Genomic DNA, 26,314 nt, shown 5'->3' on the forward strand with positions numbered 1-26,314 from the left:
ATATGGTTCCAGTGATCTTTTCACGTCTCTAACACCTATGATGTATACATGCAGAGTTCCACGACGAATCAAAACTTGTACTGAGGCCAGGATTTGAGCTGTGCTCTCCAACTCATTAGGTAGATGCGCTAACCACTACATCACCCTGGCTTTGCACAACTGCATGAAGTACCCTAGCACACCTCCCTGCTCAACCCAAATTCCCATTCACGCCTCAGCCAACTTGCTGTTACCCCTGAAGTCGATCATAATAGCGAGCAGGAGACTCAGACTCGAATCCCGGCCCTGGTACTAATTTTCATTTGTTGGTTCAGTCTGCATATATACATCACAGATGTTTGAGACTTGAAAACATCTCTGGAACCACATAGCTTCACTTTATTAAAGCACCTATTCCTGAGTTTCAGGCAGGACTCCAGTTTTGTTCGATGTTGAGGTGCTGTTGCAATACAACTGGAGAGCCTCTGCAATGCTATTCGAGTTTAGGAGCAATACCATGTGGGCTGATTTGTGACTCGGAATTTGGATTGTTCCTCTGGAGGAAAGGAGGCGTTCTTTTCGTGAATCGCTACTGAGGAAATTTAGAGAACCAGCATTTGAGACTGACTGCAGTACAATTTTACTGCCGGCAACTTATATTTCGCGGAAAGACCACAAAGATAAGATAAGAGAGATTAGGGCTCGTACAGTCATTTTTCCCTCGTTCTGTTTGGGAGTGGAACAGGGAGAGAAGATGCTAGTTCTGGTACGAGGTACCCTCCGCCACGCACCGTATGGTGGATTGTGGAGTATGTATGTAGATGTAGATGTAGAGGTGTGCTAGGGTAGTCTGTGCACTTGTGTAAAGCCATTGTGCCAGGGACGACGTTGTGGTTAGCGCCTCCGTCTAGCGATTAGAAGACCCATGTTCAAATCCCAGCCTTGGTCCAAATTTTCATTCGTTGCTTCAGTCTGGATACGTACACCGCAGGATGTATTGACAGGGAGGTATGAAAGAATGGGCGAAGGGATCTACTGTGTTCGGACGTATCGATACCGCAGTGTGTATAATGTTACCTGATTTGTTGTTTCAAACTGGACTGTCCAACTAGTCTACAAGGAATAGTGTACTACCCACAGGCGTGTAACATGGTGTAAGGACAATGGTCATGAACTGCCTAGCGAGTAGAAGACCCATGTTCAAATCCCAGCCTTGGTCCAAATTTTCATTCGTTGCTTCAGTCTGGATACGTACACCACAGGATGTATTGACAGGGAGGTATGAAAGAATGGGCGAAGGGATCTACTGTGTTCGGACGTGTCGATACCGCAGTGTGTATAATGTTACCTGATTTGTTGTTTCAAACTGGACTGTCCAACTAGTCTACAAGGAATAGGGTACTACCCACAGCCGTGTAACATGGTGTAAGAACAATGGTCATGAACTGCGTAGCGAGTAGAAGACCCATGTTCAAATCCCAGCCTTGATCCAAATTTTCATTCGTTGCTTCAGTCTGGATACGTACACTGCAGAATGTATCGACAGGGAGGTACGAAAGAATGGGCGAAGGAATCTACTGTGTTCGGACGTGTCGATACCGCAGTGTGTATAATGTTACCTGATTTGTTGTTGTTTCAGACTGGACTATCCAACTAGTCTACAAGGAATAGTGTACTACCCACAGCCGTGTAACATGGTGTAAGAACAATGGTCATGAACTGCGTAGCGAGTAGAAGACCCATGTTCAAATCCCAGCCTTGGTCCAAATTTTCATTCGTTGCTTCAGTCTGGATACGTACACCACAGGATGTATTGACAGGGAGGTATGAAAGAATGGGCGAAGAGATCTACTGTGTTCGGAAATGCCGATATCACAGTGTGTATTATGTTACCTGATTTGTTGTTTCAAACTGGACTGTCCAACTAGTCTACAAGGAATAGTGTACTACCCACAGCCGTGTAACATGGTATAAGGACAATGTTCATGAACTGCCTAGCGAGTAGAAGACCCATGTTCAAATCCCAGCCTTGGTCCAAATTTTCATTCGTTGCTTCAGTCTGGATACGTACACCACAGGATGTATTGACAGGGAGGTATGAAAGAATGGGCGAAGGGATCTACTGTGTTCGGACGTGTCGATACCGCAGTGTGTATAATGTTACCTGATTTGTTGTTTCAAACTGGACTGTCCAACTAGTCTGCAAGGAATAGGGTACTACCCACAGCCGTGTAACATGGTGTAAGAACAATGGTCATGAATTGCGTAGCGAGTAGAAGACCCATGTTCAAATCCCAGCCTTGGTCCAAATTTTCATTCGTTGCTTCAGTCTGGATACGTACACTGCAGAATGTATCGACAGGGAGGTACGAAAGAATGGGCGAAGGAATCTACTGTGTTCGGACGTGTCGATACCGCAGTGTGTATAATGTTACCTGATTTGTTGTTGTTTCAGACTTGACTATCCAACTAGTCTACAAGGAATAGTGTACTACCCACAGCCGTGTAACATGGTGTAAGAACAATGGTCATGAACTGCGTAGCGAGTAGAAGACCCATGTTCAAATCCCAGCCTTGGTCCAAATTTTCATTCGTTGCTTCAGTCTGGATACGTACACCACAGGATGTATTGACAGGGAGGTATGAAAGAATGGGCGAAGAGATCTACTGTGTTCGGAAATGCCGATATCACAGTGTGTAATATGTTACCTGATTTGTTGTTGTTTCAAACTGGACTGTCCAACTAGTCTACAAGGAATAGTGTACCACCCACAGCCCTGTAACATGGTGTAAGAACAATGGTCATGAAAAGATCCCACACCGTGTCATGATATTCGCTATCAAAGGAAACGCGAATAGCTGCTGTCAGTTAAAACAGTCCCGTATCAATCATTTTCCTAGCAAACATTGGGAAGGGGATCTAGAATCATATGGCCTTTGATTATCAGACCGAGAACTTTTCAGCTCATCACCGCAAACGGATGAGAAGGGCTGAGGGGTAGCTGGATCCCTGGGTGAGGCAGCCGCCGCCGCCGGCGCGCCGCCTTGATCTGCAGCCAGTTTGCCGTGGACTCGGTCCGCAGGTGCCGGCGGTTCGGTTCGGCCTTGGCTGCCTTCCTCCGAGCCGCCGGTGCCCGGCTACTTAACGCCGCCTGGCTGTCTGCTCCCCTCATAAGACCATGTCTCGCGCTTCCTGCCGCTGCCGGCCGCTGCTTCCCGCGCTTCTGCTGGCGCTGGCGGCGGCGTCCACCGCGTCTTCCCGGCCCACCTTCCACGTGTCCGAGGACGCCTACCTGAACACGGTGAGCAGCTCTGCACGGGGCGCATCTGGTGACAGTAGGGCCATCTGCTGCGTGCGGTCACTGCTGGCTGGTAGATAATTCCTAATTGCAAACCCATACTAGTGACTGGACCTCGAGGACATAATAGACGACAGTGACTGCCGTCATGCGGAGGTTGTGCGTTCGTTCCTTACACCTGTTATCAAGTGCCACGTGTGAGTCTCTATCGTAAAAGTGATATGAGTGCAGTATAGTCTACATATAGGATCCTTTATTGTATGATTATATGATAGCGGAACAAACACTGGTAGCAGTTACTTCTGTAAAATATCTGGGAGTATGCGTGCGGAACGATTTGAAGTGGAATGATCATATAAAATTAATTGTTGGTAAGGCGGGTACCAGATTGAGATTCATTGGGAGAGTCCTTAAAAAATGTAGTCCATCAGCAAAGGAGGCGGCTTGCAAAACACTCGTTCGACCTATACTTGAGTATTGCTCATCAGTGTGGGATCCGTACCAGATCGGGTTGACGGAGGAGACAGAGAAGATCCAAAGAAGAGCGGCGCGTTTCGTCACAGGGTTATTTGGTAACCGTGATAGCGTTACGGAGATGTTTAGCAAACTCAAGTGGCAGATTCTGCAAGAGAGGCGCTCTGCATCGCGGTGTAGCTTGCTGTCCAGGTTTCGAGTGGGTGCGTTTCTGGATGAGGTATCGAATATATTGTTTCCCCCTACTTATACCTCTCGAGGAGATCACGAATGTAAAATGAGAGAGATTCGAGCGCGCACGGAGGCTTTCCGGCAGTCGTTCTTCCCGCGAACCATACGCGACTGGAACAGAAAAGGGAGGTAATGACAGTGGCACGTAAAGTGCCCTCCGCCACACACCGTTGGGTGGCTTGCGGAGTATAAATGTAGATGTAAATGTAGAATTTGTGTCAAGGAATATACTCTGGAAACTTAACACCACCGACAAAATCTCGGAGACACCAGGCGGTTACAATTAAAGCGCGGCTACTCTGGGCTGTAATTGTCGTATAGCGGCGAAACCTGGTAGATATTCTAATGCTGAACTGATTAACGTTGGAAAACAGTTAGTTCCTTTTTTGGCCACCAGGTGCGAATCTGGCGCTTTGAATGCAAGAAAGACGTATAGATGTCAAAATTTTGTACATGGCTGCACGTTCAGAGACCGTGAATAATTACAATTGAAAGAAAAACAGCCCTCGGTCACTATTTTTAACAAATTAACCTGGTTTCAACACTGCTAGGAGTGTCTTCCTCAGAATTTAAATCAAAGAATGGTCTGTATTCTATAACATGGTCACAGAATTATGGCTAAAACGTATGTTGGGTATAAGTACGGAATCATCGTGAAAGACTGGCAGTACTTATGTCATTTATAAAATAATAAATATGCCAAAAGGGCATTAGTCACAAAGATATTTAAGATAAAGAAAACTGTGATGGCGAGCCACTAAGAGCTGCTTGTTACTTGCGTGGTGCAGGTTGTAACTCAATTGCACCACGCAAGTAACAAGCAGCCCTTAGTGGCTCGCGATCACAGTTGTCTTTATCTTAAATATCTTTGTGACTAATGCCCTTTTGACATATTTATTATTTTATAAATGATATATAAGTACTGCCAGTCTTTCACGATGATTCCGTACTTATACCCTATCATACGTTTTTAGTCATAATTCTGTGACCATGTTATAGAGTATAGACCATTCTTTGATTTAAATTCTGAGGAAGACACTCCTAGCAGTGTTGAAACCAGGTTAATTTATTAAAAACAGTGACCGAGGGCTGTTTTTCTTTCAAACGTATAGATGTGTTTCCATACGTAATAGATTTGGAACGGGAGATGGGTAGAAAATGTCGAACAAGTGACACAGACATAATGTTCGTATTTTTTTATTAACCACCGCTAACACAATTTGTTCAATATGAGCACCGGAGACGTCGAAGATATGCAGCACAGCGCCAGATTTGCGCCTGGTGGCCTAAACTGGAACAAATATTATTCCAGCGTAAATCGGTTTTGCATTAATCCATTAGCGTATCTACCAAGTTTTGCTGCCAAAGGTCACAGCCCACACTGGAACCTCCGTGACTGGCCTCACTTAAGTGCGAACCACCCAGTGTTTCTGGGTTATTTTCTGAGTAATTGAGTACAAAAGACTTGTGACGTCCGGTAGCTCTTTTGTGTACGACTGTCGTTCGGAATTCCTTGTCAAGCAGCAGTATCGATTGGAGCCTGACATACCGTGCTTTCAATTATCCGCAGTTCCTCCTAGTTTCGCAGATGGCACAAAGCGAGTGTTCATCCATGGAGGTATAATAAGCGGAGGTGTAACCGTGAAGGTACTGTATAATAAGGGGGACACGGCGCTACAGACTTAAGCAGGTGCCGACATGTTAGGTGCCCAAAATTTCAGCAGATTGCTGTTTACGATTGCTTCTTGTTCTTAATTTCCGTCGTGTACGCGTAACAGTTGCTTAAAATAGAAAATGTTACAGTGCTTTTGTGAAAAACACAACGTCAGGAAGGCATTTTCAGACGTCTGATCTAAAACACACAGGATGGTCAGAAATAGGCTAATAGCTTGTAAGGGTGTTGCTGGGAAGACTGTGCTGAGAAATAACTATTAAGAAAAAAATTCCATACGTTGCGCCATTATCGATTAATTAGCATTGGATTTAGCTAATCAGGCCTTGAGTCTAAATTCAAGTTGTTCTCATAGCGTAGACGATAGCGCACTAGGCAGCAGAATCATTGGCCAATCATTGGCAGAATCATTGGCTGCCGTCCCATGTCCAATTTTTGTCCAAACTAAGAACACTTTTGGTAACGCCATCTCCGGCAGACTGCTTGAAATTGCGCGTGCAACGACCTGATTGGCTAACTTCAATGATAATCAAATCGTAAACGGTGCAAGGTATCGATTTTTTTCTTAACGGTTATTTATTTTAAAACTAAATAGCGCAGCAAAAAATTCATGTATGTAAACGAAAATTTCACTTCTACGTGTCCGCATACGAATAAAATGCGCCTTTACACTTTAGACTATAATCAGAATTATCAGTACAACCGTAAATTACACAAGCTGACATTTCTTTATTTAAAAATTTTCACCAGAAGCTGAGGGTCCAAAAGGCACGCCCTTTGCCTCGTGCTCACATGCTACCACTTCCCTGTTATCACTTGAAGCCATCAAACCGCGCCTTTGATACAGTGTTCGGCTACTGCTCTTTTCTTATTCACTATCAACTGATCTCTACGCTTATGAAGATTTTGCTGTATTTGGACTCTGTTTCTAGCCAACAGTTCACTAAGTGAACTTCGTCATTACTTGAATTTGCCATTTACTCCACCGGACACCGCATTCGTACGTGTCGACTGATACTCATTTTTCGCAACCTACGCCGCGTAGGATGTAAAGGCTCGTTACACAGTAATTACAGTTCTTTTTATCTTTTACTCCTGTCTATCTTTGTACCTGTACTGCAGTGAAAGTACCTGCGTAACAGTTTAAATTTTGATGGTAAGCGCTGTCCGTCTTGTTTGGAAACAAACTTGTTCCACCCATTTTCTGTTGTCAACAGTAACGCACACTTTACTCTCCGCCCTCAAATTTACATTCAGTGTGCTCGGTTCCTTTCCACATTTGATTTGTGACAGTATTAGTTCAAAGGCAACATTGATAGAGGTTTACCATGCATGGGTTACTGGTGAACAGTTGGCGGATACACAGTATCTTGTGTAACAGATTCATTTAATGCCATGGGAGAGCGACGCAATGGCGCAATCTGTTACCTCAACGACAGCGACCATGTCACAGTTCTTTTGGGTCTGAGGATTGTTTCATTACTCTGTGTTTTGTACTTTTTGTTTGTTGCATAATACAAACTTTTTCACTACTGTGAAGGTATTTTTACAGAAACTGAGGTAATCGGAGTAACAAACCGAATAAACCATAATTGCATTATTACTCTTTAACTAGCCACCTGACAGCGCTGGTTTCATATGCCAAAAAACTCAGAAAACATCTCTGAACAACGTGCGAAATGTTGTCGGTAGATCGGTAGAGTTGAGGCTCACCGTGCATGGTTTTTCTCTCCTAAGTTCAGGTAGTGAACCACTGTACTTTACCACTCACCGTCATATCAACAGAGAGAAACTCGTATTTTATGGAAACTCGCAAACACCACAACTAAGATGGTTATGGGGGAAGTTACAGTTTAAGTCAGACCATTATGAATGTCTCACATATCTACGTCTGTTCCCTGTAAGTCATCTCGAAGCATGTGGTGGAGGGTGCATGGTCCAACGAGAGTCTTTTTTATCTTCCTTGAGAATAAATGAAATTTGATTGCTACTCGTCCTTCGACTCTTAATGTGGCACCTGTTTCTCCCCGATGAAACTTAATGTCACCGCAGGACGCGTACTTCTAGGATGTTTACTTTTGTGTTTCTTGTTAGTCGTAAACAATATAATAATAATACTCATCATCATCAATCAATTCTGTCACTTGGTGATGTGGCCTCTTGGAATCGGCGTGCAGCATAGATTTCGAGCAGGTTCTTCCACTTCTGCCGGTCCTGAGCTTCCTGTTGCAGCTGTCTTTCATAGGTGTCTGTCCCATCTGATAAATTTGGCTCCAAACTAGTATCTGCTTAAACCATTTGTCTACTTTTCTTCGAGTGACATGACCAGCCCACTGTTATTTCAAGGTATTTACTTTTTCCATTACAACACTGATTTTTGTTGTACTCCTGATATCTACTGCTTTCTTACTATCTTTCATTGTCACTTTAAGAACAAGCATTAGACCAACTGGAAGTGAAACCTCGAAGTTGTGGAAAAAAATTTGTGGTAACGTCTTATGGGACCAAACTGCTGAGGTCATCGGTCCCTAAGCCTACACACTACTTAATCTAACTTAAACTACCTTACGCTGTGGACAAGACACACACTTATGCCCGAGGGAGGACTCGAACCTCCGACGGGGGGAGCCGCACGGACCCGTGGCAAGGCGTGGGCTTTAACTCAACGGCACCTTAGTGGTTCATCATACTTCTCCTAGCAAATCCGTTTTAAAACATCTGATAAACTTCATTTTGTTGGCGAAATATTTTTTATCGTTTACAGTGAAGTGACTACAAAGTAAACAGTATTCATGATTTAACAACTCGGAATTTGTAAGAGATTAGCCTTAAATTTCTGCTGCGCAGTCTGCTTATTGCAATTTATGCGGTAGGTGGTACATATCGTACCGTTTTTTTAAATTATTCCCTTCCTATATCATTTGCATATGATCGGAGATTCCTCTCAGTCTAGAGTAACCACGTGAAATGTAGGTGGAAGCCAGTGATAACTTCCTGGAACCGCCTTGGAACGGACGACCCAGAATTTTAAAAATAATCATCTCCTTGGTTTACACTGTCTTTTTAATGAGACACGCCGGCCGGAGTGGCCGAGTGGTTCTAGGCGCTACAGTCTGGAATCGCGCGACCGCTACGATCGCAGGTTCGAATCCTGCCTCGGGCATGGATGTGTGTGATGTCCTTAGGTTAGTTAGGTTTTAGTAGTTCTAAGTTCTAGGGGACTGATGACCTCAGAAGTTAAGTCCCACAGTGCTCAGAGCCATTTGAATCATTTTTTAATGCGACACCTCGAGTTTATTGTTCTCACTTGTAAGCGCTGTTCGCGAAAATAAGATAAGCGAGATTAAGACACGTCATAAGGCATGTAGAGAGCCATTTCTCCCACGCTTAACATGTGAACAGAATAGCACAAAAAGTCACTAATATGGGTATTTAGTACGCTCCGCCATGCACTTCACAGTGGCTCGTGAGTATACTCATGGATACAGACGTCCTGCCTCCGCCAAACAGTGTGCAGAAACAGCGCAGTACGGCTTAGCGTTATTGTGATGTTTGTAAATCCGCGTTTCCACCTCTTCTATGACTACAGTCAAATAACAATTATGATAAGCCATTTAGACGCGCTTTCGTCACAAGTAATGCTCATCAACACCGCTGCATCATGGCAATCTATAAATCTTGACAGTAGCGGTCTGCCTCTTCATTACGTCACGCATGGAAGCGTTGCAACGTTGTAACACTTAATCTACTGGTCTGCCTTGCAATGTTTGCCAAGAAAGCGTTTGATACAAGGTCAGCGTTCTGAATTCGAAACAAGGACTCCAGATTGCAGTGGTGGAGAAGGTAGGTCGCACATATCAATCACGCCGGCGCACCGCGGTCGCTGTGAAATGACGATGTCAACCTTTGTAGAGGCCGAGTAAGGGTTTGACTGACTGAGTGTGTCTTTTGTTTAATTTTTTCTTACTGGTTTTCTGGCTTGATGTTAAATGATATGCTGGGCTTTTAAACTGCCGCCCAGACACTGTGCTTACTTCTGGGATTTTCAGAGACGAGTGAAAGAGAAAATACATGTAGAAATGGAAGAATTCTAGTAGTAAATAGCTAGCCTAAGAGAAAAATAATCAATAATTTTGTAGACTTTGCACCGTGTAACTGATACTGGATAATAGTATTTATTGTGTTATACTAAAATATGTGCCTGCCTCCGTAGTTGAGTTGTCAGCACGTCTAACTGCCATGCTAGGATCCGGGTTCGATTCCCGATACTGCTAGCGACGTTTCCTTGGTGGGAGGACTGGTACTGTGTGCACCCGGCCTCGTTCGATCATCTGAGGAGCGATTAGTTGCGATTCCAAGGTCAAGAAACCCGACAACGATCGAGAGAGCGGTGTGCTGACCACATGTCCCTCCATTTCGGCCGGCCGGAGTGGCCGTGCGGTTCTAGGCGCTACAGTCTGGAACTGCGCGACCGCTACGGTCGCAGGTTTGAATCTTGCCTCGGGCATGTATGTGTGTGATATCCTTAGGTTAGTTAGGTTTAATTAGTTCTAAGTTCTAGGTGACTGATGACCTCAGAAGTTAAGTCGCATAGTGCTCAGAGCCATTTTGAACCTCCATTTCGCTACGACGACGCCATTGATAGAGGATGACAGGGCAGTCGGGACCCATTGGCCCATCTAGGATCAGAACGCAGAACTTTACTTCAGTAAAAGATGTACTATGTCCACTTCAACGGAGCAAGATTCATAATTTGGAGTGGATATTTATTTCAACAAATATGTCGCTTTGTTGATACGAAATCTGTTCAAGAATTTTCTGAACTTGATCGACCAAATTTTTCTACGTTTACCTTTTACTTACTTCGCATGGTCTCCTTCGAAATACTCTCCTCAATAACTGATACACCACCCCCAGGACCGTTTCCACTTCCGGAAGCAAAGCCTCTTGCTGGATAGCACAAATTTTCTTTTATTTCGCCTATCGTTGCAAATCTTCGTCTTTTCAATGGTGTTTTCAACTTTGGAAATAAAAAGAAGTCCGCAGGCAACAGGTCTGGCGGTTACTGAGTATGAGGCAACACAATGAGTTCGTTTTTTATGCAACAGTCACGCACGAACAGGGATGAATGTGCGGGCGCGTTACCGCGGTGAAAGAGCCTTGAATTGTCTCGCCCGTTTCAGGCCGTTTCCTTCTCACATTTTCTCGCAGGCGTCACGACACGTACCCATAGTACTATCGTTTAACAATTTGTCCCTGTGGCACGAATTCATCATGAACTAATCCTTCAACGTCAAACAAAACTACACTACTTGATCCAAAGTATCCGGACACCTGGCTGAAAATGACTGAAAATGACTTACAAGTTTATGGTGTCCTCCATCGGTAATGGTGGAATTCAGTATTGTGTTGGTCCTTCCTTAGCCTTGATGACAGTGTCCACTCTCGCAGGCATACGTTCAATAAGGTACTGGAAGGTTTCTTGGGGAATGGCAGCCCACTCTTCACGGAGTGCTGCACTGAGGAGAGGTATCGACGTCGGCCGGTGAGGGCTGGCACGAAGTCGGCATTCCAAAAGATGCCAAAGATGTTCTGTAGCATTCAGGTCAGGACTCTGTGCAGGCCATTCCATTACAGGGATGTTATTGTCGTGTAACCACTCCGACACAGACCGTGCATGATGAACAGCTGCCCGATCGTATTGAAAGATGCAATCGCCATCCCTGAATTGCTCTTCAACAGAGGGGAGCAAGGTGCTTAAAACATCAATGTAGGCCTGTGCTGTGATAGTGCCATGCAAAAGAAGGGGTGCAAGCCCTCTCCCTGAAAAACACACCATAGCACCACCGCCTCCGAATGTTACTGTTGGCACTACACACGCTGACAAATGACGTTCACCGGTCATTCGCCATACTCACACACAGCTATCGGATCGCCACTGTTCAATCGTCCAATGTTTACGCTCCTTACACCAAGCGAGGCGTCGTTTGGCATCTACGGGCGTGATGTGTGGCTTATGAGCAGCCGCTCGACCATCAAATCAAAGTTCTCTAACTCCCCGTCTAACCGTCATAGTACTTGCAGTGGATCCTGATGCAGTTTGGAATTTTTGTGGGATAGTCTGGAGAGATGTCTGCTTACTACACATTACGACCTTCAACTGTCGGCGGTCTCTATCAGTCAACAGACGAGGTCGGCCTGTACGCTTTGCCCGCATCTCGTGGTCGTGCGGTAGCGTTCTCGCTTCCCACGCCCGGGTTCCCGGGTTCGATTCCCGGCGGGGTCAGGGATTTTCTCTGCCTCGTGATGGCTGGGTGTTGTGTGCTGTCCTTAGGTTAGTTAGGTTTAAGTAGTTCTAAGTTCTAGGGGACTTATGACCACAGCAGTTGAGTCCCATAGTGCTCAGAGCCATTTGAACCATTTTGAACCTGTACGCTTTTATGCTGTACGTGTCCCTTCACGTTTCCACTTCACTATCACATCGGAAACAGTGGACCTAGGGATGTTTAGTAGTGTGGATATCTCGCGTACAGACGTATGACGCAAGTGAGACACAATCACCTGACCACGTTCGAAGTCCGTGAGTTCCTCGGAGCGCCACATTCTGCTCTGCCGGCCGAAGTGGCCGTGCGGTTAAAGGCGCTGCAGTCTGGAACCGCGAGACCGCTACGGTCGCAGGTTCGAATCCTGCCTCGGGCATGGATGTTTGTGATGTCCTTAGGTTAGTTAGGTTTAACTAGTTCTAAGTTCTAGGGGACTAATGACCTCAGCAGTTGAGTCCCATAGTGCTCAGAGCCATTTGAACCAACATTCTGCTCTCTCACGGTGTCTATTGACTACTGAGGTGGCTGATATGGAGTACCTGGCAGTAGGTGACAGCACAGTACACCTAATATGAAAAACGTATGTATTGGGGGTGTCCGGATACTTTTGATCACGTAGTGTATTAGCATGCTTTTGACATTTGACCTGACGAGCTTTTGTTGGCCCTGAAGAAACTTTCCCGACCCCGTCGAGGTCATTAGAGACGGAGTGCAAGTTCGGATTGTTTCAAGGATGGGACAGGAAATCCGTTTTACTCTTTTGGAAGGAACCATCCCTGCATTTGCCTGGTGTGATATAGGAAAATAACGGAAAACCTAAATCTAGATGACTGGACGCGGATTTGAACCAGCGTCCTTCCGAACGTGAGTTCAGTGGGCTAACCTCCACGTCACTTCGCCCGGTAGTACGTACGAATACTATCTAAATTCAGGTACAACGCCGTAACTTCATCTGTTAATTTTAGCCTTGTCTGGTAAGGTATCTGATCCATAATCGCTACAGCTATTACTACAGGCCTAATACAAATCACATGCATTTACTTAATACTAACATAGGAAAGAGAGTACAATTTTTTTAGCATTCCACTTTTAAATAAGTATTATTTCTTCAAACGTTCGCTTTATTCTGTTGTCATGAACTAAATTTCTGCATGTTATCCTATCCTTTGTATGCTTCGCTTCCTTTTTCTTCAGTTGACCCCTCCAAACACAAAAAAAATTCGCATTTTCGTCTTGATTTACCCAACTATTACTTTCATATTTAAGCTACAAATTCTCCCTTCATCTTTACGCATTACTTTGCGACAACGTGTAAGTAATCCGTTTAGCACTGCTTTTTGTTTTACATTCGAACTGAGATGGCTGACTTGCTTGTATCCTCCTGCTAATGGTCTAATTAATTAATAACAACTAACTTTTTGTCGCTTCCATGTCAGTTACATTAAGGTGGAATAAGTACGATTTAACATGATTCAAGGAACGATCTCTACTACAGTAGTACTAGGCAAGACAAAGCTTCAAAATGTAAAGAAACATGCTTTGGCCCGGAACTGAATCCCACACGTCGCGTATTTGAGCAACGCACTCTTCCCACTGGGCTACTAGAGTAACTTGTGCATTCCATTGTCGTATTGCCAAATCACCTCCCACTTTCTACCGAAAATAAGAACATCACGAAATTTAATAAAAGGTCGCTTTCTATTGCTATCTTGCAAGAACTTGCGCGTTGTGTTGGTCTGCAGACCACAATTTGAGCTAGGTGAATGGTTGGGTAGCTAAAAGGCAGTTAGTTAAAAATGTGCGTAAAAAGTTCTCGGTTTACTTGCCGCGTCAAATTTGAATAAAATACCGAGCTTTGCGACCCGTGAAAGATAATATCGGCCTGAGAGTACCGGGAATTTACAGCATCCCTTGCGAGTGTGGCAAAAATTATGTGGGCCAGTCTATAAGAACTGTTGCCGATGGCTGTGTAGAACATCAGCGTCACCTGAAATACAGGTATCTAGAAAAATCAGCGGTGGCTGAGCACAGTTTGTTAAATAAACATAACATTTTATTTGATGAAACAAGAATACTTGCTTGCGCTTCAAACTATTGGGACTCTGTCATTAGGGAAGCAGTTGAAATTAGACTGTGAAAATTTCATCAGAGACTCCGGATACGCACACAGCAATGCATGGGAGCGCGCAGTTGATAAAGAAAGAGCGCAGAGGGAGACTTCTTACATTCCTCGCAGTTCTCCGCCTGTTGCGATGGATGGGGCTGCAAGCAACGTTGGATAAAGCGAGCAAACAAAATCTATGGACATAGAGGGCGCCACCTCCGTTCGCGCCGTTTTCACAGTGACGTCATCCAGCCAATGAGAAGCCGTCCACTGCTCATAAAACCGGAAGCCTCACCGGTCCACGACAGTCAGTTTTACCCCTGACAAAGATGACGGAGGTAGTCATCGAAAGCTCGGGATTTTATCCAAATATGATGCGGCAACTAAACTGAGAACTTTTGAATCAAGGACACCATCGCGAAAGACTTCGTAGTCAAATTAAAAATGTGGTTGTTCAGCATTTATGCAATGTATGATAAAGCTTTTCTTTAATACGGGAATGCAGAATAAGGACAGTGCCTGCTCGGGTTGGAAATTGCAGTGGCCTATACGTGTTTCGCGGATAGTCGGGTTCCGATGAGATGCTCTGAGACCTCATGAATGGAGTTTGCTATGCGCCTTACTCAGATGGCCAGTTCCACGTGCCACCTGAATATGGTGTGAACCATCGAAGCGCGTAGTGGCAAAATAAAGGGACTGACGCAGAAACTGTTTTTATTTGTGTAATACAGAAGGTAACAGAAAATAAATACGCAATGCTGTGAACACAAATTGCACTACTGGCCATTAAAATTGCTACGTCACGAAGATGATGTGCTACAGACGCGAAATTTAACCGACAGGAAGAAGATGCTGTGATATGCAAATGATTAGCTTTTCAGAACATTCACACAAGGTTGGCGCCGGTGGCGACACCTACAACGTGCTGACATGAGGAAAGTTTCCAACCGATTTCTCATACACAAACAGCAGGTGACCGGCGTTGCCTGGTGAAACGTTGTTGTTATGCCTCGTGTAAGGAGGAGGAATGCGTACCATCACGTTTCCGACTTTGATAAAGGTCGGATCGTAGCCTATCGCGATTGCGGTTTATCGTATCACGACATTGCCGCTCGCGTTGGTCGAGATCCAATGACTGTTAACAGAATATGGAATCTGTTTGTTTAGGAGGGTAATACAGAACGCCGAGCTGGATACCAACGACCTCGTATCACGAGCAGTCGAGATGACAGGCATCTTATCCGCATGGCTGTGACGGATCGTGCAGCCACGTCTCGATCCCTGAGTCAACAGATGGGGACGTTTCCAAGACAACAAACATCTGGACGAACAGTTAGACGACGTTTGCAGCAGCATTGTCTATCAGCTCGGAGACCATGGCTGCGGTTACCCTTGACACTGTATCACAGCCAGGAGGTCTACTCAACGACGAACCTGGGTGCACGAATGGCAAAACGTCATTTTTTCGGATGAATCCAGATTCTGTTTACAGCATCATGATGGTCGCATCCTTGTTTGGCGACATCGCGGTGAACGCACATTGGAAGCGTGTATTCGTCATCGCCATTCTGGCGTATCACCCGGCGTGATGGTTACACGTCTCGGTCACCTCTTGTTCGCATTGACGGTCGATGTGTTACGACCCGTGGCTCTACCCTTCATGCGATCCCTGCGAAACCCTACATTTCAGCAGGATAATGCACGACCGCATGTTGCAGGTCCTGTACGGGCCTTTCTGGGTACAGAAAATGTTCGACTGCTGCCCCGGCCAGCACATTCTACAGATCTCTCACCAATTGAAAACGTCTGGTCAATGGTGGCCGAGCAACTGGTTCGTCACAATACGCCAGCCACTACTCTTGATGAACTGTGGTATCGTGTTGATGCTGCATGGGCAGTTGTACCTGTACACGCCATCCAAGCTCTGTTTGACTCAATCTCAATGCCCAGGCTTATCAAGGCCGTGATTATGGCCAGAGGTGGTTGTTCTGGGTACTGATTTCTCATTATCTATGCACCTAAATTGCGTGAAAATGTAATCACATGTCAGTTCTAGTACAATATATTTGTCCAATGAATACCCGTTTATCATCTGCATTTCTTCTTGGTATAGCAGTTTTAATGGCCAGTAGTGTATAATGAGTATACTGAAATCACCGCGATTTGTTATGACCCCTTGGACTCTACAAACGGCTGAACTTAGTTCGTAATAGGGTATGCGATCACAACGGACTGTAATACATGCCCTGCAATGTACTCCCATGCTGTCCGTGAGTTTGCTGAGGAGTTCTTGTGATACGGCTTTCCATTCATCCACCCATACAGTTGATCTCTGCTGGATGGTGGTGGGTGTATGTGGACGTGCTGCAGTGCGTACTTCCAACGCAACCCACACGTGCTCGATGGAACTGAAGTCAGAGGAATGGGAAATCCTGTCCTTTCGCCGAATATCCTCTCCTTCCGAGAGCTTCTCCACTTGCGCTGTTCGTTGCGGTCGCGCACAGTGATCCATAATGATGAAGTGAGGACAGAATGCACTCCTGAAAAGACACACATGAGCAAGGAGTATAAACTTTGTGTTCTGCCTTACGGCAGGTCTTGGCATGGGGGAAGCCTCGTCAGAGAGGTCCACCGCATGAGCGTCTATGGAAGTGATTCCAGTGGTGGTGTTTCATTGCCTGCCGCTGATGATGATGAAATGAGAATGAGGACAACACAGTACCCAGTCAATAAGCGAACAAAATCTCCGACGCAGCCGGGAAAAGCGTCACAATAACGTTGATCGCTAAGCGTATCATGTTGAAAAATTCGGTGGCCAGTACGACCATACAACATTATACCACCCCGCAGCATAACACCTGGACCACAATAACAATCATGTTCGACTATGTTCCTGGTGTTATCATCTCTCGTCATACGAGGGTACGTCCAGAATCACTACTCAGATTGAATCTGCTCTCATCCTAGAAGCGCACGCGACTCCAGTCCCTATGCTCCTGGCGTTATCCCAAAGAAAGCCAACGGTGTGCGAGTGTTAATGAAGCAAAGCGTCCACCTCCATGCAGTCGCCGTGTCACTGTGGAGTGTGAGATTGCATACTTTATGTACCTTTAAATTTGGTTGCAGTTGCTCCCACTGTTTGACGTGGATTCTTTCCTGACGTTGCACAACGTAGCGGTCATTTGTTGCTGTAGTCGACCTCCCCTCCTTCAGGTAACAGTGCTGTAGTTCGCAACGCTCCCCGTCCACGTGGAACAATGATGTGATCAGTACCAAGCTCCTGGACTACACTCGTCACGCTTCGTCCTTTCTACAGTTTCCCAGCTGTTCTACCTCTCGTTCAGTTTTCCAGATGTCTCCTGGCCACGTTGTAATGAAGAACAGAACCAGAGTGCGTCCTAACTGCTCGCTGATTGGCACACTGTTTCTTCGCGTTCCTTCAGCTTCCTCGTGTTGCAATGCCAGCCCCTTTGGCGCTATACCAGCGCTGACCCCATGCCGTGTGACGTCCAGCCGTCTGTGCACGAGTGCAACGCCTCTTGCAACATCCTCCCGAACACTCATTCATTTCTACCGACTTGCTAAAATGTTACGTTAATTTATCTTTAAGTTCTGCACAGCAGTAAATTTCATGCTGCTGTCGTTTATATTTCTACCGGTCATGTCACGATGGCGTGTAACGAAGGTAATTTCGTAGCAGGTTCAACCACCTTATGTAATCAGCCAACGTCTCTCATTGCCAACTGCTATTCCCTATTTTGCATACTTTCCTTAACATATCTATAAGGGTACAGCTAAGGCAAGTTTTATGATTAATATTACACTACTGGCCATTAAAATTGCTACACCAAGAAGAAATGCAGATGATAAACGGGTATTCATTGGACAAACATATTATACTAGAACTGACATGTGATTACATTTTCACGCAATTTGGGTGCATAGATCCTGAGAAATCAGTACCCAGAACAACCACCTCTGGCCGTAATAACGGCCTTCATACGCCTGGGCATTGAGTCAAACAGAGCATGGATGGCGTGTACAGGTACAGCTGCCCATGCAGCTTCAACACGATACCACAGTTCATGAAGAGTATTGAATGGCGTACTGTGACGAGCCAGTTGCTCGGCCACCATTGACCAGACGTTTTCAATTGGTGAGAGATCAGGAGAATGTGCTGGCCAGGGCAGCAGTCGAACGTTTTCTGTATCCCGAGAGGCCCGTACAGGACCAGTAGCCTAACATGCGGCAGTGCATTATCCTGCTGAAATGTAGGATTTCGCAGGGATCGAATGAAGGGTAGAGCCACGGGTCGTAACACATCTGAAATGTAACGTCCACTGTTCAAAGTGCCGTCAATGTGAACAAGAGGTGACCGAGACGTGTAACCAATGGCACCCCATACCATCAACCCGGATGACGAATACACGCTTCCAATGTGCGTTCACCGCGATGTCGCCAAACACGGATGCGACCACCATGATGCTGTAAAGAGAACCAGGATTCATCCGAAAAAAATGATGTTTTGCCATTCGTACACCTAGGTTCGTCGTTGAATACACCATCGCAGGCGCTCCTGTCTGTGATGCAGCGTCAAGGGTAGCCGCAGCCATGGTCTCCGAACTGATAGACCATGCTGCTGCAAACGTCGTCTAACTGTTCGTCCAGATGGTTGTTGTCTTGCAAACGTCCCCATCTGTTGACTCAGGGATCGAGACGTGGCTGCACGATCCGTTACAGCTATGCGGATAAGATGCCTGTCATCTCGACTGCCAGTGATACGAGGCCGTTGGGATCCAGCACGGCGTTCCGTATTATCCTCCTGAACCCACCGATTCCATATTCTGGTAACTGTTATTGACTCTCGACCAACGCGAGCAGCACTGTCGCGATACGATAAACCGCTATCGCGATAGGCTATAATCAGAACTTTATCAAAGTCGGAAACGTGATGGTACGCATTTCTCCTCCTTACACGAGGCATCACAATAACGTTTCACCAGGCAACGCCTGTCAACTGCTGTCTGTGTATGAGAAATCGGTTGGACACTTTCCTCACGTCAGAACATTGTAGGTGTTGCCACCGGTGCCAACCTTGTGTGAATGCTCTGAAAAGCTAATGATTTGCATATCACAGCATCTTCTTCCTGTCGGTTAAATTTCGCGTCTGTAGCACGTCATCTTCGTGGTGTGGTAATTTTAATGGCCAGTAGTGTAGTAGAATAGATTTCGAAGTTGGATACGTTTCAGTATTGTGCGTAATGGGCAGTCAAATGAAAACAAGACAGATCGAAAAAATTAAGTAAATTATCCTTATTTCTAAAATAATCACCTTAACTGTGAATACATTTGTCTGTGAGACAAGACGGTCAGTGCCTTGATGGAAAAATGTTTGCAGTGGCGTACGGCTCCATGATTGTACCCAGGCGTGCACCTCTTGGTCAGAAGCTGATCGACGTCCGCGAATGTCTTTCCTCAGGACTCCAGCATTATGAAATTCGCATGGGGAGAGATTGGGACTGTATAGAGGACGTAAGAGGTTCAGATCTCAACCTCTGCAGCGTACTCGAAAGAACTGTGGCAGCATGTTGGCAACATTTGGGCAACTGCGATAGACAAAACGATGTTATTCCCTATGAACAACGAGAGAGCTTATTACATATATTAAGCAAGTTTGACCTTTAAAAAATAAAGTAAAATCGGGATATGCTGCCCCTCCTCGCCACCCTACTTCCCAGAAGTTGAAGATCCGGTTATGTCGAGTGCGCCTGCCGTTAAACTCACTACTGTAATCTCGGCTGCATCCATGAAGTGGGTGTAATAAGTGATTCAAATAATTTTAATTTCCATTCCCATGATCGTTTTTGAACTGAGGCTTCTAACAACCCTACCACAGCAAAGATCAAAAATTAATTATGATTGTAGTGTTGCTCACGATGCTAAATATTGGATTTTCGGGCAACAACAAAGTTATATTATGTGGCAGGTGTCATAAGAGCACAGTTAATAAAGACATTTTTGCAATAATGGATGAACTAGGCAGTCATCTTTTCGTGTTTCCCACGCTGGTCTCGTTGTCAACTCATGGCTCAATCGTCGAAAATCTAGGTAGTGACGATTCCAAGCTCGGATGAAAAGAGGCCTAGGTATTATTCTGCGATATTCAAAAGTTTTATAGATGTGTTTCATAAACCATTCTTGAAGACGAAACTTTTGCAAGTTAGGACAACGGTGATGCAAAAAAGTAATCATCACTCCGAATTTAAGTTACACTTCTTTTTTAGTACTTTTGTTGCAATATCACGTAACTCGTTCCAAAACATCACTTCACAATATAAAACATACTTGAAAATATCTTCCTCACTGTTAAAGTTCACATTTCATAAACTGACTGCAATTTGCGTCTTTTTAACATGACGACCAAAGCTTGACTCTCTAATAACCGCTTACGCGTCCAAAAATCAGAGTTACAAGTACGTCAAAGATCATAGTGACAAAAGAAAGAATACACATAAGAATAATATCATTGCAATATATACATATCGATGTACCGAAGTACCTCTACATTAATGAAATCAAATTTGAATGTTGTCACAGAAATATGTTAACTATTTTACAGAAACACAGTAGAATATTGCTGGTATCGAGAGGTTGAGGTGAGGTGCCGTAATTGTTACGTAATTCAGTTACCATTACAGGCTGTACCTTATACACTGAAATGAGAATACTCAAGGGATAGCGATATGCGCATATACAGATGGCGATAGTAGGCCTATCGCGTACACAAAGTGTAGTGTCGGCAGACTTGCCAACACTACGCACACTAATTGAAAGAGGCGGCCAAGATGCACGCGCTAACTCACGAAGGATGGAGTGAGGTCTGAAACAAGATACGTAATGAATGCTATAAAGAAAAGTACGTAGCTTCTGGACTACTTAACTTTAATCCATCCTTTGTATACATCGTTCTTGATGAGACATCTGGAGATGGTGGCGATACAAGTGAGACTCTTTAGATACAAGCTATCTAAGGCTAATGGCGCCTTGCTAGGTCGTAGACATGGACTTAGCTGAAGGCTATTCTAACTGTCTCTCGGCAAATGAGAGAAAGGCTTCGTCAGTGTAGTCGCTAGCAACGTCGTCGTACAACTGGGGCGAGTGCTAGTCCGTCTCTCGAGACCTGCCGTGTGGTGGCGCTCGGTCTGCGATCACTGCCAGTGGCGACACGCGGGTCCGACATGTACTAATGGACCGCGGCCGATTTAAGCTACCACCTAGCAAGTGTGGTGTCTGGCGGTGACACCACACAAAGTATAAAAGGGCAGTGGATAGGTGGAGCAGTCATTTCTATTCAGGTGGTTTATGTGAAAGGTTTCCGACATGGTTATGACGCAAGACGAGAATTGAGAAAGTTTGGACGCGGAACGGTAGTTAGATCTAGACGCATGGAACATTCCATTTCCACAGTGGTGTAAAGGGTGTGCCGAGAATAACAAATTTCGGGCATTACCCCTCAGCAAGGACAACGCAGTGGCCGATGGCTTTCACTTAACGACCGAGAACAGCGGCGTTTGCGTTCATAAATTACCACTGAAGAGAAAAGGGTAAGAAAGAAGATTAGTGGAACTTATCAGAAAGAGAAATAAATCGGATCTGGAATATATACATCGCAGAAATTGTCTGCAATAAAGAATTGTATAGGGGAAATGTGGAAGCAACGAGAGAAAAGGCAGGAAGAGAATTGTAATGATGGGCGACAGAAATGGACGAACATACAAACAACAAAGAAGACACTAACAACAGGACATGAAGGACAGTACCCATTTGAAACATGACATAAGACAGATAAACTAAAGAAGAAGAAGAAAGTATGAGGTTATTCTTCCTGTTTGAAGACACTCTTATATTTATTAAGAGGTAAAAGACACACAATATACAGCTTTATTCGCTATGCCTGTTATGTGTATCCTGAAGGTTAGCCCAGTGAACGAATTCAAAAAATGTCATCTGGGGGAAAATTCATGTAGTGACAAATTTCTCTGAATCTGTAAGGGGACTTAATGAATAACGTACCAAAAAATCCTGAACGGTGAGGTCTGACTGTCAGAATGGGAGGCGTCTAAAAGTAACTTTTTTATGTTTTTCTTGAATAACTCGAAAATCGCAACTTTTAGTGAAAATTTTTCCCAGTACAAAATTAAACGACATTAAATTCCCTACAAGAAAAGTACCATTTATTTTTTCCCCGGCAAATTGTGTTTTGGAGGTGTTAAGTGATTGGAGAGTTGAGGATGTTGGGCAGAAGCACGAGCAAAAGCATTCTGTGTTCATTGTAGTATTGACACAGATTGTGGCAAATAAACACGCCCCCCCCCCCACCCCCCCCAGCCCCCCCACCCCCTCCCTGGGGTGTCTGCGTATTGTGTCACCGCTACCGTAGGGTCGGTAGAACTTTGTGAAATACCTTGCAGTTGCTTTTTGTGACGTAGTGCGATGGAGAGAAACGGGCTCTTGATCTTGTAGACTGAGCCGTGGTAAAAATTGCTCTTCTAAAGAGCGCGCCGCAGCGCGTAGTGTGAAGCAGTCGCCCTTCGTTTCTGGCGGTGGCGCCGCTGTGGCAATCGCAGTTTTGTTGTCTCCCTCTGGTGGGAAACGGGAAAGGTTTCCTGTTCACGTGCATTTAAGGGGCGCTATGAGCTCGCCAGCTGGTCAGTCTGGGTGAGTCTGGAGTCAGTCTGGGGTCAGTCTCTCGTCTCCAGCTTGCTAGTCTGTCTCTCGTCCGAATTTGCGGCGCAGTGAGAGAACTCAACGAGTGGTCGCCCGGTCGGTGGCTTAGTTCCTGCATCTGAGTCTGCGCGTTAGGCCTCCAGTCTGCTCGAGTTGCTCAGGCAACGGTCATTGGTGGTTCGATCGATCGGTTGGTCGGTCGCGCACTGAGACACTAGATGACTTGTCCGCCTTGAGCGTCGGCGCATATGAGGTCGCCAGGTGAGTCCAGTGGGTCGCGCCGTATAGCGAGGAGTAGTGGCTTCGCGGCCGACACGAGAGCAACAGGAGTCAACCCACGACATCGGTGCTAGCTGCGACGCCGTGAGATGGGAGATCTGCGCGCCTTCCTGCGTCCGTTGAAGCGGCTGGCAGCGGACAGTTCGGGAGAGCGTTTTGGGGGTGCTGCGCCAGGTCTTCGCCAGAAATCGCAGTTTATTAGAAGTTAAATCACTGGTGATATGTTGTTTCATTTACTTGTTAAATTCTACTTCTTTTCTTGGTGAGGTCACCAGCCGCTTTGTTTTGGGGTCGTCCCACTATTCTTCTCCGTTTGCTCACCCTCGGGAAGGTGGTTATTTATGAGTTGGGTGGTCCGTTTTTCCCTTGTGGAGTAGGGGCGGGTTAGAACAACCTGCGGTTCGGGTTGTTCGGTAATCTCCCTATCAATCTGCCGTGCGTTAATAGCTCCCTCTGTCATGTTGTCGGATTCGGTGTGTTAACGAATTTATTGCTTGAAGTGTAACGGTCTAATTCCTGAAATATGTTTTTATCTCGCCTATCATTTTGAGAGGCGGTGTATGTGTACTGTAGAGCATTTTTGGCCAACCTTGTATAGTTTTATGTAAGATTGCATTTTATGGGTTTTTGTTTAAATGGTCATTTTAGTATATAAAGTTGCCACCCTTCCATCGTAAGACTTTTCTTAGAAGTTAAAATCAAGTTGCACCTTCGGTGGCAAGTTAATCTTTTAATTTTAGAGTTTTGTACCATTTCCATCCCTCCTACGGGGTGCATAGTTTGCGTGCTTGTGTGAATTGTTAAAACTTTTACTTTAAGATAATCTGGTGTGTTGCAGATTTGCACCTGTGTAGTCTCTCAGAGGTTGTTGTGAGCGGTCGTGACTACGGCCGTGTCAAAAGGGAGCGGCAAGGTTCTCAGCCCGAAAGTTCATACATTCAAAAATTTGTTTCTTTCTGCCTCTGAATAAATTGTAACTTGATATTTAGAGGGTGCTTTATGCTTATAATTTTAAATCTGTTTCTTATAAAAAAAATAAGTTTTAGGAATAAAATTCTCATTTGTTAAAAGCAATATATATAGTTAAGGCTCACTGGCCACTTGACCATATTCTTCTTCTGTGCGAATGCACAAACAGTGCCCTAACTCTTACGGGAATCGGCAACGCGCCGCGAGTAATAAGTATAATGGGCGGGGGCACTACGAATGTAGTGCGGGAGAATACGTTGAGAATGTGGGTTTCGCGGGAGGCGTGCCAGAGATAAATCCCTGCAGTCGCGCTATCCTCTGTGTCCTTGGTGGCTCAGATGGATAGAGCGCCTGCCATGTAAGCAGGAGATCCCGGTTTCGAGTCCCGGTCGGGGCACACATTTTCATCTGTCTCCGTTGACGTATGTTAGCGCCTGTAAGCAACTACTAGTGTTCATTTCATTGTAAAAGAAATTTCATTTTGATTTCATCAGTTACTCCCTGGCAACTACTTCCACGCTCACATAGTGTGATTAAATCTGTTAATGTTCTTGATGAATCGCTAGTAAATAAAGTAAATTCTTAAGAAAAAGTTTTGAAAGTAAATTCACGGTTCACAGACCTATGAAGGAGGGAAGTGCATAACCACAATCTGGCCACCTACCTTTCCTCGTGCATCTATCCTACACATCCACCTTCACCCTGTTACACCTCCAGATCACAGATTGTATCTTAATACAGATCTAGTGCAATTACATGTGGTAGAAACATATAATATTTGTTTTTTATTCATGCTATTTAGCAAAAAAATTGTTCAAATGGCTCTGAGCACTACGGGACTTAACAGCGGAGTTCATCAGTCCCCTAGAACTTAGAACTACTTAAACCTAACTAACCTAAGGACGTCACACACATCGATGCCCGAGGCAAGATTCGAACCTGCGACCGTAGCGGTCGCGCGGTTCCAGACTGAAGCGCCTAGAACCGCTCGGCCACTCCGGCCGGCTGTTATTTAACAATGCACATTGATTTTATACCATGAGAACACTGTTTTTAATAATCTACAATTATTCCATCACCTCCAAAGCGGAAAGTGTTAGCTTTAGAGAAGAAATGGGTAGAACCACTTTTGTGCGAAATTTAATGTAGTTTCATTTTGTACCTGAAAACGTTTTCACCAGAAACTGCGGTTTTCGAGTTATTTAAGAAAAACATAAAAAAGTGACCTTCACGTCCCATCCCTCGCTCACACCCCACTGATTTCGATTTTTAGTATGTTATATATTACACCATCCCCTAGCGCTGTGCAAAAAAGTTTCGGCTACACAGATTTTACACCTAATTTTCCTCCGTTGGTGGACTTGCTAAGATGCTTGTCCAAATGAACGTCAAGATATTTGGCGGATTCAGTCCAAGAAATGTTTTCCTGAATAACAGCAGCGGAGTTTGTAAATCCTGTGTTTTTCTTCTGTAAAAGGTTACATTTTTTTCCTACATTTATTTTGACCCATCATTCTGCAAACGATTTTTAAACCAGTAGCGGAACCCATTGGAGGTAGTCGTGAATGTTCACTACGTTGTTGTCGGTGTAAGATACCGCTGTATCATCAGCGAAGGAAGCTATGTTTACTCGATACAAGTTTGGTATATCAAATAAATAACGCATATGTTAAGCAGTGTTGGTTCGCAAAGGGAACTTTGTAACAAGAATCATTAAAAAGTATCTTAACAGAAGCTCTTTAGGTTAACCTTTTAAGTGGTGGTGGTGGTTAGTGTTTAACGTCCCGTCGACAACGGGGTCATTAGAGACGGAGCGCAAGCTCGGGTTAGGAAAGGATTGGGAAGGAAATCGGCCGTGCCCTTTCAAAGGAACCATCCCGGCATTTGCCTGAAACAATTTAGGGAAATCACGGAAAACCTAAATCAGGACGGCTGGAGACGGGATTGAACCGTCGTCCTCCCGAATGCGAGTCCAGTGTGCCAACCACTGCGCCACCTCGCTCGGTAAACCTTTTAAGTACTATAATTAATATTGTCATTGTGATCTCATTGTTGTTGATAATATAACCATTTCTTTTTATTGGATTTACTTAAAACGTTCATCCTTGAATTCTTCCCACATCCCAGAGAGCCTCTGCCACTAGATCCACGGAATACAATTCATGTCAAGCAAAGACGAAGACTACACAATCAAATAACTTTTTCTTTCACTTCTGTCTTGTGCAAAGTTGGTTTGATGAAATAAAGGTTATCAAGC

The 26,314-nt window shown here is 44.9% G+C and overlaps 1 protein-coding gene across 1 annotated transcript in view; it reads left to right on the forward strand.

Moving 5' to 3' along the window:
• Positions 1-3,137: 3,137 nt before the first annotated feature.
• The window catches only part of LOC126198963 (lipase 3-like), a 202,432-nt gene continuing 179,255 nt past the window's right edge, over positions 3,138-26,314 (forward strand). The window contains exon 1 of the mRNA XM_049935613.1: positions 3,138-3,281. Coding sequence (XP_049791570.1) covers positions 3,159-3,281 — 123 coding nt within the window. The 5' untranslated portion in view covers positions 3,138-3,158. The remainder of the gene's footprint in view (positions 3,282-26,314) is intronic.

This window comes from Schistocerca nitens, chromosome 8 (genome assembly GCF_023898315.1).
Source record: "Schistocerca nitens isolate TAMUIC-IGC-003100 chromosome 8, iqSchNite1.1, whole genome shotgun sequence".
Classification (NCBI taxonomy): Eukaryota; Metazoa; Arthropoda; class Insecta; order Orthoptera; family Acrididae; genus Schistocerca; species Schistocerca nitens.